The 13,913-nt window shown below is 35.8% G+C and overlaps 1 protein-coding gene across 2 annotated transcripts in view; it reads right to left on the bottom strand.

Moving 5' to 3' along the window:
- Positions 1 to 12,242, bottom strand: part of LOC131067516 (uncharacterized) — a 195,141-nt gene extending 182,899 nt beyond the window's left edge. The window contains exon 1 of one of the 2 annotated variants that reach the window (XM_058002548.2): positions 11,806 to 12,242. In XM_058002548.2, coding sequence (XP_057858531.2) covers positions 11,806 to 12,020 — 215 coding nt within the window. In that variant the 5' untranslated portion in view covers positions 12,021 to 12,242. The remainder of the gene's footprint in view (positions 1 to 11,805) is intronic. The other variant, XM_058002547.2, reaches the window with a different exon arrangement.
- Between the last annotated feature and the right edge of the window lie 1,671 nt (positions 12,243 to 13,913).

Consider the following 13,913-nt stretch of genomic DNA (forward strand, 5'->3'; position numbering starts at 1 on the left):
AGTCAAAATGTATAGAAATAGATTAATTATGGTTAAAACAGGCCTAAACTTAGTAGGGGACATTACAATCTACTTAGTGAAGCATAACTGGTTGGTTGCAAAAAAAGCAAAAGACTTGGTTTATATCCATTCCAATTTGCATCTCCGACTACAAGGAAGGGGCAACAAAGAATTGGGATATAGCCCCTGAGTGTACCAACTTGGATGCATCCATTGTAGAGTTTGCTAGAGTCAATATAGATGATGAAGAGGTTCTTACACATTATGTACCTACTAGAAGCGCCACTCCATTTCTCGATCTAGATCTTTTTGATGAAGATCCATGACCAATATACAATTTTTTTATTGTATTTATTTCAAATTTTGTATTTGCAATGATTTTCATTTGAATCATCCTAGACATATATATGATATATGAGATAATATTAAGATTTAGGGATATCAATTGACATTTAGCTTTATCTACCATTGATCAATGATGAAGTATCATAGTATCAAATGTAATTACAATTATGTGTGTTTTAATATATATAGCGATACCCAAACATAACATGACCAAGAAAAAAATCATTGGACTGGCATACCAAACCCCACACGCATACCCGACCTCGTACCAAAACTGTGAACTTAGGATAGGTTGAGTTAACAAGGTGGGTCCTTGCATGTGACCCCTAGAGTTACCAATTTGAATACTACTTTCTTATTTGAGCATATTGTGATAACAACTAAAGCACCTAGCACCCTTTCTCAGAGAGCCATCTTTCTCATCTAACTTTTCTATTATTCTATTGCTTCCCAATTTCAGATACAGCAAATGACAAGAACATCCCAAAGTTGGTTAACACATACCATAACCACTAGCAACTCTATAATTAATACCTAATGGTAGCATTTCTAACTCATGACTCAATTGTGTATAATTCTCCAGCAAGTCCATTTTCAGCATTACCCTGACTGCATTTTAAACCCCTTGTACCCTCCACAAACAATGCATTGAATTTATTATGAAGGATTTTACTTCATCGTCACAACTTCAGTTCACATGATATTCCTTCAACACTTCCCAGTCAATAATTATTTCTACCAGAGTAGCCGGAAACTCCTTTGTCCCCCCCTGGGCACGCGTATCCCCGTATCCGTTCCCATTTCTGAAATGGATACGTATCCGATACAGCCCAGATACACATCGAATACTATACCCACGCGTGCCCAAAAAACCTTGATTTCCAACCATGCTAGATACTATGTGATTTGGCTTTTTGAAAATTTGACATAAATCTTCCTAAATTTAATTTTTAAAAACTGCATTCATGCATTTTTTTAAAAGAAATTGGTATAAACAAAACCTACACCAAATGAGAAAGACAAATGAAATGTTTTTCTATTTCATTGGCCCATGTTTTGGGTTATCTTCCAATGCAACTCTACTATTTTTGCATATTGTAAAATGTTAAATCAATTTAACATTATTTATGTAGCAATTGTGTCTATATTGCTTTTGAAGTAATGAAAATCTCCTCGAATAACTTAGAAAAATGTGTTAAATATATGTGTCTGTGTTTTTTATGAATGATGTATCCAGCCGTATCCATATTGGGGGTCTTAAAAAATGGCCCTATCTGTATCCAATACCATATCCATATTTGTATCCGTATCTGTGTCCATGCAACTTTGATTTCTACCATCTGTACTGACTACAACCTTCACTTCAAACATAATACCCAAAGCAAGGTTTGTCTCCATGATACAGTTGTTGTCAGAATTTTGCTTTTCATTGGACAAGTCAACATTGATTTAATTAAATGTTCATTGCTGTGATATTGTTTTATATATTTACCTCACTTTTTTCACTGTCATAAATGTTTATTTAACTATTCAAAAACCCATTAGCCAGAACCTTCCAGACGTGTTTACTTTTCTCAAAATAAAAGATCTACTACTCCTTTCTCCACTAATGCAAAAACCAGATTTATATCAAAGGTAAGATACATATTGTCTTTCATTGGCTTGCTTTATAACAGTAGCTTATGTTGTAACTATATCCTTCTATTTCTCTGTTTTCAGACTTAAACTTATATCAGAGGTAAGAAAGTTATTGTCTTTCATTGACTTGTTTTATAACAGTAGTTTATGTTGTAATTATATCCTTCTATTTCTCTGATTTCAGCCTTACACTCTCTTATGCCAGCACAGTTCCAACCTCAAGCTGTTAGAAAATTAAGTTCTTTCAAGTAACAGAATATGTAAGAAAATACTTAATCCACAAGCAAAAACATAACAGCTTGCCAACCCAAGCTCATGGTTTGATATCTTCAATGATTTCTCATACTCGAGAATTGGAATCCCATCATGTAATCACTGATTGATGCACATACTTTGCTGGATCTCTTGGGCCCTTGTCACTGAAATTTTATAATTGTCCATTATCTTTCATTGCAAAAGGGTTCCAAAAAGGATTATGTTTTCCAGCCCTCTTTGATAGCAGGATCTATACTGAATTTCTTTATCACTGCTCTGGTCTAATTGTCTCTCATAATATCGGGTGCATTATTTCCAGTTAGGCGTGACAAAAATCAATAACATATGAAAAAAAAAACCCTGCTTCTTGACATGTATTGACATTCAGATTAAGATCTTTGCATATCTATACTCTTTGATGTAAGCCTTGAAATTTGAAAGGCGGAGCCATGATGACAAAATGAATTTTACTCTTAAATTTACTTTCCTGCCATGTACTTTCATTTTGGATATTTATATGCACATTACTGATGGATTGTCAAGCACCATAGTTTTAAACTCTGCAAATACTGGCCCAACTCCCAAGCCAAATCTGTTCAGCAAGTACTCTCTTAGTCTGGACAAGTTTCTCCAGCTAGCGGGAAAAAAATCATAATTACAATTTTTCTTTTCTAATTCTTTTTCTCATTTTTTCCCTTGATGTGGATTTGAAGGAATTTTCAACAATTTCCATAGCTATATGTTCTCTTAATTCGTTTCATATGTTTTCTGCATGTTATATAACTTCATAAAAGGAAATTATATACATCTAATTTGCTGATTTTTCCAAGTCCCAAGCTTGAATCAAAATGTTGGGGTGCCCAGTTTTTGCTAAGTGTGAGTTTCAAAACTATGTTTAGCAGAGAGGAAACATATTTCTCTGTGTGATAATCAAATGACACCAACCTGTAGATCGATCAACCTGACAATTCAAACCAGCTATGCATGTATATGATTATAAAAATGGTTTTTTGGAAACAGAAGAATCCACTTATTTTTGTGTGATATCAAGTGTTTTGTGTCGGACTATGAATGATGCAAAGCACACAGTAACAGGGGCAGTATGACTTGTTTTCAAATTTCAATTGCTACTGAGCATAGTAGCTGGAAACTCCTTTGATCCTCCTTGGCCACATGTATCCCTGTATCCGAAATGAATACGTATCTGATACAGCCCGGATACACGTCGAATACTGTACCCATGCATGCCCAAAAAACCTTAATTATCCAGCATGATTTCCAACCATGCTGGATACTATGTGATTTGTTTTTTTTTAAAATTGATGTAAATCTTCCTAAATTTAATTTTAAAAACTTCATTCATGATTGAAAAAAAAATGGTATAAACAAAACCTACACCAACTGAGAAAGACAAATGAAATGTTTTCCTATTTTAGTGACCCATTTTTTGGGCTATCTTAAAATGCAACTCTACTATTTTTGCATATTGTAAAATGTTAAATCAACTTATCATTATTTATGTAGCAATTATGTGTCTATATTGCTTTTGAAGTAATGAAAATCTCCTCGAATAACTTAGAAAATTGTGTTAAATGTATGTGTATGTATTTTTTATGAATGACGTATCCAGCCGTATCCATATTGGGGGTCTTAAAAAGTGGCCATATCCGTATCCGATACCGTATGCATATTTGTATCCGTATCCGTGTCCATGCAACTTTGCTACTGAATAATTCACTGAAGTAGACACGCTGAAATGACTAACCATCCGCTGCTTCTTAAACAAGTTGGCTATCAGCAGTGGACCCATATATCCATATCATATATCCATATATAAAGCGAGAACAGGCGAGACCCTATCGTTTCATCTTTTGCGGGGTAGTGATCAACCGGCACTGGATCCAAATCTGAAACTACTGAAGCTTGTGCCTCTGGTGCTTAAACGTCTGCTGCTGGTGGATTGATAAACCAAACGGAACGAACCTTTCCAACCGATGCATCTTTGTCAGGTGGGGAGGGCCCTACTATTCTATGGGTTGACCTTGCTGAGTGCAACCTACACCTTAGCCGAGGACCTATACTTGTTGTCCCTCTACGCATGCACCCATCCAACGTGCTATCCTACCCAAACACCATCCATCCATCAAGATTTCAGGGTCAGCATGTAGACGCAACATAAGTATACAATACACTAACAAGTATTCGATGTCATGTGTATGGAGAAGAAAGGCATGAGGTTAAATAATTCGTTATTAAAAGTCATCAATTTATATGGCAATAAACCAATATACAATTGCACTAGAAGCCACAACTGACTAAGCAATCTTAACTTATTTTTATTAATACTGATTTAACTCAGTAATTCTTTCCCTTCAACAGATAAGTAAAGACCAAACTGCTTAGCTTTCTAGATAATGAAAAAATAAGATAGATTTATTGAGACAATAGACAAACTTTGGGATCTACTACCATGTACCAAGGAGACTCTCACGTAGTTAAAGATTTCAGTGTTAAAAATTTATCAATTTATAAGGCACCAAGCCAGTGTACAATTGTGCCTGCAACCACAACTGACTAAGCAATCTTAATCGTTTTTTTATAATCACTAATTTTAACTCTGAAATCCTTTCCTTTCAACAGATTAGTGAAGACCAGACTACTCGGCTTTCTGGATAGCAAGTGTATAGTTTATCATGACAAGAGAAACTATGTGATCCACTTGCATGTACCCAAAGAGACTCTTATCTACCCTTTGACCTTTCTACTCCACCCTGCCTTCATGATTTTTTGGCCTAAGAATCATTGGTTTGACATCAAGAGTCAAGCCATGCATCAAAGATTTCACTTCATACTTATCCACAACCCTCCCTCCATTTTTACCACCCATGGAGATTATTGTCATCTCATGTGGTGTAAGAAACGAAATTTCCTAGCAAGGAGATGGCACTAGCTACTCGCTGCTTTCAATCACTTCCCTAAGATCTTGTAGTGTATCCTCCCCCAAAGGAACTCCCATACTGTTCATATCACCCTGTCTGCTTGGGTCTCCTACACTATTTTCTTTTATGATATCCCTAATTGGGCTAACACAAGAGTCCTCTCTCCCCTGCTATCACTTGTTTTCTACAATGTCATACCCCGCCATGACTTCCCTCAAAAATAAATAAGGAATACATCTATATTTTCAGATGAAAAGACAACACAATTTTCTGCATTCCTAAATCAAACTTTGACAGCAGCCAATATTAGTTAAAGAAAACCAAGGAAGTAAGGTATCCCAAAGAGAGAAATTAGTTAAAGAAAAACAAGAGGAAGTAAGGTATCCCAAAGGGAGCAATTAAGAGAACTGACAAGTGGGCAGCGATTAGTTCTAAGAGGCAAGTGGGGAGTACAGTTACATAGACTTTAACTATCACGTGGTCGCAACTCTTAGACAGAGGCAACAATAAATAATTAAAGGATCTCCTCATCACATCGATAAGCAATCAAGGGTTCACACCGCGGAAGTAAACCAAGGGTTAGTTTAAGGAGACAGTGATAAAATAGAAGAGTACGATCACTCCCAGCAATTAACAAGCAGATCAAGGGTCATAGGAGATTAGTTAAGGCAAAGTAACCCCAAGGGATACAATAACAAAAGACATATCCTTACATATAAGAAGAGGCATGACTCCTCAAGCGATGAAAGGCTATATAAAGGAAGATTGGCCTCTAAGAAGATGGATCATGGGATACAAAAACAATAAATAGAACATTTGAATAATTCAGGTAATATTCAGGAGCACTAGGAATGCAAGCAATAGATACACCATTAATCATTGAAGCGTCAAAGAATAAATCCACAGAAACAACAGCATTGAGTCAGACAAGAGCATCAGATTGAATAAGGTTACAATCAGCAACTATCACAAATCATTAAACCCTCTTCAGTAAATCAGCCTCGAAGACACAAGACACCAGCAGATAAAATATAAGATCGAACATCAAAAGAAATAGTCCCATCTCAATTGCTCAGCAATCAAGGAAGAGGCAACACCCGTCAATAACTCAAACTGCAGCAGATTTCTAAGTGTCTCAGCTTTCTGTTACACTGTCTGAAATCCACCTCACAAGAGAAAGGGCCTGAGGTGTAAGAGAATGATGGCGAGCAGGCTCATAAGTAGGCTGTCCTAGAAGGACCATTGGGGCCTAGGATAAAGAGGGCACTTATAGAGTCAAGTAACCCCTTACAACCTCTGCCCGACTCCACAAGATGGCAACTGTTTGTGGGGAGACAACACATGGTTGGGGAAAGCAGGTACAAGCCACCAAGCAAGAGGGCTGTGGTAGACATCCACTCTTAGGCTTGGTGTAGAAATAGCTTCGGACAGACCCATCATGTCTCTTTCCCCAATGTGTTTATACTCTATGAATATAATGCAACTTGACTAACCCAATGATTAACTATATATATATATATATATATATATATATATTGCATGTCTTTCATGTTGTGGTTGAAGGATTCAAATTCAAAATCACATTATTGAAGATATATTTGTTCAGTGAGATGTAACCCTAACCCTAATTTGTTGCAATTGTGATTTTAGGGCAAATTAGGAAAGGGACATTACATACAAGTTGTATTTAAAAAATTATTTTGAAGATTTGCTCTAGAAAAGCAGCAGGTTGCGAGGGACTCCAAGCTGAGTTTCTCAAGTATAGTGTAAATTCGCTTGCTTACCCCATTTCACAGCTATTCAATGAGGTTGTTTGTTTTAGGTTCCCCTTGCCTAGTCACGAGTGACAACAACATATTATCCACCCCATTACAAAATCTTGAGATCAATGTGATCCAAATAATTACAATATAAATGATGAGTGTGCATTCTTTTGAGAAACTCTATGCTATTGTATTGGATAGGTTGCTTTTTAAGAAATTGGAGGGCAGATGTTTGAGGTCTCGAGGTCAGGCTGGCTATACAAGGGATTTGTAGACTATCAACGACATTTACACACTATGTGCTACCATTCATCAGTCTTCTAAAGTCTTTGGTTGTTTTATAGACTTTAAAAAGGGTTTTGACTCCATTTCGCAGCATCTATTTTCCAAAAACAGGGGTACATTGATATTTTTTATAATCTAATTACTGTTATTGTCTGGCTCTATAAGAGAGTTGTTGGTGTTTTGAAACCCCTCATAGCTCAACTTTGTACAGAGCACCATTGGAGTCAAGTAGGATTGTTCTCTTTCACCAACACTTTTGGTTTCTATATTGATGAGCTTGAGTATTTTCTTAGACAACATGGACAATAGTGGCATACTTCACCATGTTGTGATTCCTATTCTACTAATTGTGGATGACATAGTCCTATCTCATTCTCTTGATGGCTTGCAGAGACAATTTGATGCATTTATAGAGTTCTTTAACCTTTCCCTACTTGTAGTCAACCTTAATAAAACAGTGGTTGTGGTCTTCAACACCACCAAGGATGCTCTTTTGAGATTTCATTTCTTCCATAAAGGGGGCATGATGGAGATAACCACCAGGTCTACTTATCAAGGAACTCACTTTACAGGTCCTCTCTCTTTCTGGCCTGCTTCCCAACCTCAACTTTGCAAGGGATACACCTCACTCTGTCCTTGACCACCAATGCTTTCAAGTTCATTTCCAAGATACCCCTCCCAATCTATTAGCATTCTTTGGCCCAGCTTCCTCACTTCAATTACTCCTTATGTGCCCCCTGTCACCTTGTAGGGAAAGAGATGCTCAAATTGTTACATCAGAGAGGCAATTTGTTGTAAAACTGGCCACTCATATAAACATACAGCAGGGGGAACAAATCCATCCCAAACAAAAGATAGCACCCTCACAAGGGAAAATCCTCATGACTCAAGAGAATCAGAAACTCTTCAAGGCTGCCCTCAAACGGTCTATTAAGGAATCAGAAAGTAATTCAAATCTTGTGAGAAAGGATATGTTGGTTCCCTTGATTCACAAGGCTTTAGTCGAGTGCAAGAGGACTAGATAAGACAGGCAAAGAAAAATTTCCCAGCAAATCCTTGGTTCGATGAGGAGTGCAAGTTAGCAAAACAAAATCTGCGAGAAGGTGGGATGGACAAGGAAAGTAAGAAGAGTACGAAAATAGTTAAGGAGTAAAAAAGAAAAAAATGTGAACATAAGAAGGGTAGAGCTGATTACCCTTGGAAAATAAAACCCCAAAAGATTTTGGAAAGAGCTGTGACAAAAGAGAAAGCAAATAGAAAACAGTATCACAAGATGTCAATGGCTTGAATATGCAAAGATGTTATATGAGTGTGGTCAAGATAAACAGGAACCCCCAGTAATCAATGTCAATACTGAACTTTTTACCATTGAAGATATCAATCAAGGCATAAAAAGGCTGGCAGGGGGAGAGGCACAAATTATAGATGGGCTGCAAGCTGAATATTTAAAATGGGGCGTCGAGGTCCTTGCACCTCACATTCATCGCATCTTCAATAATGTCACTCAAGAGGATTTACCGGAAAATTGGACAACCAGCGTTCTGATCACTCTTCACAAAAGCGGTGATATAAACAATCCATCAAATTAGCACACTATTATGGTCAACCCCCTCCTTGGGAAGCTTTTTGGAAGCATAATTGAACACAGGATTAGTAGTTGGGCAGAAAGAGAAGGAAAAAGAGCCAAAGGACAGGCTGGTTTTAGACCAAAACATTCCACTATTGATCATGGTGTTACCCTTTGGTTCTTGATTGAAAAAATATGGAATATCCAAGGGGGCATGGCTCTTTGCTGCTTTGTAGAATTTTATAAAAGCCTTTGATATGGTACCACGTGACAAATTACGGAATAGAATGGAGGAATTGTGAGTTCCAAAGGTGCTTAGAGCTGCAGTTCATAGGCTACATGAGCAGGTCAAGGCTAAAATCAGAACCTCAGATGGAATGTCAGAATGTTTCAGCAATGATATTGGTGTCAAACAAGGCTGCCGACTTTCCCCAATGTTGTTTGGGCTATACATTGATAAGTTAGAAGAATGGCTAAACAAAACTAGTAGAGGAGGAGTTCAGATGGCTAATTATGTAATAAAGCTACTTCTATATACGAATGACCTCATCCTAATTGCTAAAACAGCAAATGGTCTAAGGGAACACTTGAAGACACTTGAAACCTTTTGTCAAGAAGTAGGGATGCAAGCGAATATTAGCAAGGCAAAAGTGATGATCTTCTCTTTGAGAAGAAATAAAACAACACGTAATTACTTTCTTTTTGAAGGCAGTCTGTTAGAAGTGGTGAATGAGTACAAATATCTTGGGCTTGATCTTCACAATAAGCTTAACTGGGAAATATGTAGAACAAAAAGAATTCAAGGAGGGTGGAAAGCATTGTACTCGCTACAAAATAGGTGTAGAACTGCAGAGCTATGGGATTGGAAAACCAAGAGAATGCTTTTTGATTTGGCGGTCACCCCAGTGAATTTATGAACATCAAATCTGCGGCAATAGATAAAGCAACATAAACAAATCTTGCAGGCATTGTGTTTGCTCAAGATGGGGAAGCTGCTGCCTTGATGCTCTCAAGTGTACTGTGGAGCCTATATCGTGTTTAAAGAACATTATAGAGTTCCTCTTGGACAAACAATCCTGGACTTGCCAGCTGGTACTCCCACTGATGACAAATACAAATTGATAACTACTGCTGCTAGTGAGATCAAAGAAGATACTTGCATGCACTAAAGTTCAAAAGATCTAGTTAGGTTTGCCATATTTCTGGACATTCATGAGGCAACAAGATGTTATCTTCTATGGGTAAATGTTATAAAGAATCACCTCATTTATTGTATATGGACCACATTTACCAAATCCACACAAATTGGTTCATATGCAGCTCAATGTAGTTTTTTGTACCTGCTGGATTCGTCAGATTCAGTCTGGACTTTTTAATTCCTATTAAAAAATTACCTCTTTTTCTTTTAACTTTGGAAAACAGATTTTTTTACCTCCTAAATGAATCAAATTTTTTAATCTGTGAACTATGCTAGGTACCATGCAAAACAAAAGGTTATAAAATTTAAATATTTGCATATGAAAGAAATAGGCCTCCACAACCATAGTGATTTATTTAAAGGACAATCACATATTGTTATCCATAAAATGCTTTGGCATGTAACAGCAGACAAAAAGGTTAATGTTGTGATTATAAAATAAAAAATGGCCAAGTAAGAGAATATTTTGCCTCCTCAATAAAATTAAGCCAAGCTGTTCCATTCACACTGATGAATTGAAACACAAAATTCAAATTTTGGCAATTTATGGCTCCTTCCATTTAACACAACTCTTTACTGTAGATAGTATTGGGCATGAACTGGAGGGAAGTGGAGGCAACAATCATACCTTTAAAATGATAATGAAATGCGATTACCTTTATCAGCAAAGATGGGAACAATGACAACTGATTTAGAAGCAGCAAGGAATGCTCAATCCTATGTTCCAGTGGAAACTTCAAGTCCATTAAATTGATTGCCTCATAAAAATGTGATTGTATGAACTGCATTTGTTGGTGACATTTGAGTTTGGTGTAAAGATCAAAGGTATGCAGAAAATGACGACATTGATGAGATTTTAGATCTTAATGATATTGCCTCTTCTGAATGTGATTTCAAAGACTGTAATTTGTTCCAGAATTACATTGTTGAGCTTGCTGATAATACCATTGAATTTTTTTAGAAAATGCAATGAACTGGTGCAATGTCAATCACTTCGATCCTGGCTTAGCATTCCCCAATATATGCCAATCAGGAAGCCTTAGAAAATATGTTTAAGATCCATCTAAAATTATCACTGTAGGACGTATATGTGCTTGTCGTTTTAAACATATCAACAAAATGTGGCAGCTTACAGTAGATACAAGACACTCTTGGCAAAAAAACAGAGTGAGATGTCGATACAATATAGGCTAATATAAAGCTATTCTTCATAAGCTTTTTGAATAGTGCATCCTTGGCAGTTTTGGTTTTCTTCTATCTAGTTTAGAAAGGGAATGAGGCCCAGTCATGATTTCAACTGATCGAGCAAAAAAAAAAAAATTGATTAAGGAGAAACCAAGGCTGAAAAGTAAGTTTGCATGTCGTAGACCTAAGATAACAAAAACCTATTATTCTAATCAATCAATAAGGCAAAAGGTTAAAGCTGTCATACTTCTAATGGAAATGTATGTTCAAACTGATTTCGAAAAAGAAATTCAAAGAGGCAATATTATAATTTTGAGGATATTCAATCATAAAAAAATTTCATCATAGTTTTGCCAGAAACATCCAAAATAGAGGAAAGAGTACAAATTAAAAGATCTTAAGAAACCTAAAGTTGAATTCTATCAACACCTCAAAACTATGAGTTTTCAACCTCGTTTAAAAAATATAAAAACTTAATAACAAAAACTGCAGGAAACAAGAAATCGAGTCAACAAAAGTATTGGGGTTAATTTTAATAACTTGAAAAACGGTGAAACACGATTGATATAACCCTAAAACAATTTAGCAGCAGCAGATGATGTAAAGAGGAAAGGAAAGGAGACAAGTTACTCGACAAGATATTTGCGAATAGGACTGGAGGGGTCGGCCTGAAGTTCGAGGAGGAAGGGCAAAAAGTGGTGAAGCAAGCGAGGGGCTCTGTGCAGTACTATCTCCTTCACCCTTCTCAGCGCCTCCATCTTCGCTCCAACTTCCACGCTGTACTTGTACGAGTTCAACCACCGCACTGCCTCGTTCCGCATCTCCTCCTCTCTCTCCATCGCCATCGCCCTCTCGCTCTTTCTTCTGGATTGTAGTCACCTGTTCTTTCTCTTCATTCATTCATTCCTCGTCCCAGCGCTTGCCACTTCCCTTTCATTTCTATAATTTTCCCTCGGCAATAACTAAACATCCTCCCCCCATCGCTCCCCGTCATACCCACAACACCTAGTTAGATTATTTCCCTTTATTGTTGATCGGAGGGAAATATAGTCCAACTTCACGACCAACTTCTTCTTATTCTGAGGGAACGGCTGGAGCGATGGAACTCGTTTAGTTTTTGGAAGTTCCAAAGTGAAAGTTTGTATCTCTATAATCTAGGTTAATTCAATAATGTATCTAAGTGTAATCGTTTCCATTTTATTTAAGAAATAATGTTAGTATATCTAAACATAAAATTAAATGAAAAATTGTATGAATAATTTTAAGAATAATTTTAAATATAATTTTTTTTATTTATAAGAATAATTTAATTCAACAATGTATCTAAGTGTAATCATGAAATAAATAAATAAATATATATATGAGAGAAATAACGTTACGATATCTAAACATAAAATTAAATGAAAAATAATATGAATAATTTTTATTATAATTTTTTTTATTTTTAAGAATAAATACAATAGTATAATTTGTTTAGATTTGGATATTGTAAAGACATAAAAATTAATATGTATAATTTAAACTAATTAAATATATAAGTTAATGGTGAAATTTATTTATGTTTTTTTTCATTTAATGTTGTATTCATGTGTGTGTACTAGCATACCCATATTTAGAGGAATATAAGCAAAGTACGCGAAAAGATATCATATTTTTTCATTATTCTACTTAAGAAATTATTATAATTATTAAATTATTTATTTTATTGTTACCTAAATTTTGCTTCCAACTCAATCAAGTAGAGTTGGAACAGCATTTGCATTAACAAAATGAAAGGTACATATCTATTATGCTTAGTATTTGTACAATAAATTTTATCAAATGAACTTTAGATCTATTATGCAAATGATTTACAACAGAAAATTATACGAAGTTTGCATCAAAAGTTTGTTTTCTTTATTCATAGACTTTAATTGTACAAGTTCCCACACAAGTTGTGGGAGTGACTAAATTTGTACATTGTGAAAAAGAAATATACATTTACAGAAAAAGAGCATGTAGAAAGAGGAGGGGACCCGTCATTGCCTGGAATGATGAATCCTTGGTTGAATGCTTGCATATTTAAGCTCCTCAGCTCCAGAAGTGCCTTTGTTGTCCAAGTTCGCCTGTAGGAAGAAAGAGAAAATGGCTAGAGCTCAAGGATCCTCATCAGTCGGTATGAAAAGTTAGCAATTGCATATTTAACTCTCATGACGCACCAGTTCAGTTATGCAATCATCACATGTATCAGAAAGAATATGCAAAGAATCATCAATAGTATCCATGAAAATTAGAATTTTATTGTTTTATCTAACATGTTTGTTTTTTGTGCAAGTATAGGTTTGATGATTATCACTGAAATACTTTACAATTTCACACCGATATTATAAGTTACAACATGTGGAGTAAAATGAGGCTCCCACGAGGGTTGAGCCCAACATACCTTTAATTGTATCAATTAATATTCATCATTCATAAAAGTGAATTGATTCTTACACTGTTACAAATAATCAGTACCTACTCAATACAACTACATAAATAAAAGCAATGAATGGTCATAAGGTTTCAACGTAGCTAATGCAATCGGGCCTGGAAAATATGCAGTAAGAGAAAATAGTCATAATGTTTTGTTGAAGCAATCATAATAGCAAATGCCATGATCAGAGTCAAGAAGCTTTGGCCAAATCAATCTAAAGAGTAGTTACCAAGGATCATCAATTGAAGAATATTCACAGTCACAAAGAAGTTGTGACTCTCAT

This window comes from Cryptomeria japonica, chromosome 10 (genome assembly GCF_030272615.1).
Source record: "Cryptomeria japonica chromosome 10, Sugi_1.0, whole genome shotgun sequence".
Lineage (NCBI taxonomy): Eukaryota > Viridiplantae > Streptophyta > Pinopsida > Cupressales > Cupressaceae > Cryptomeria > Cryptomeria japonica.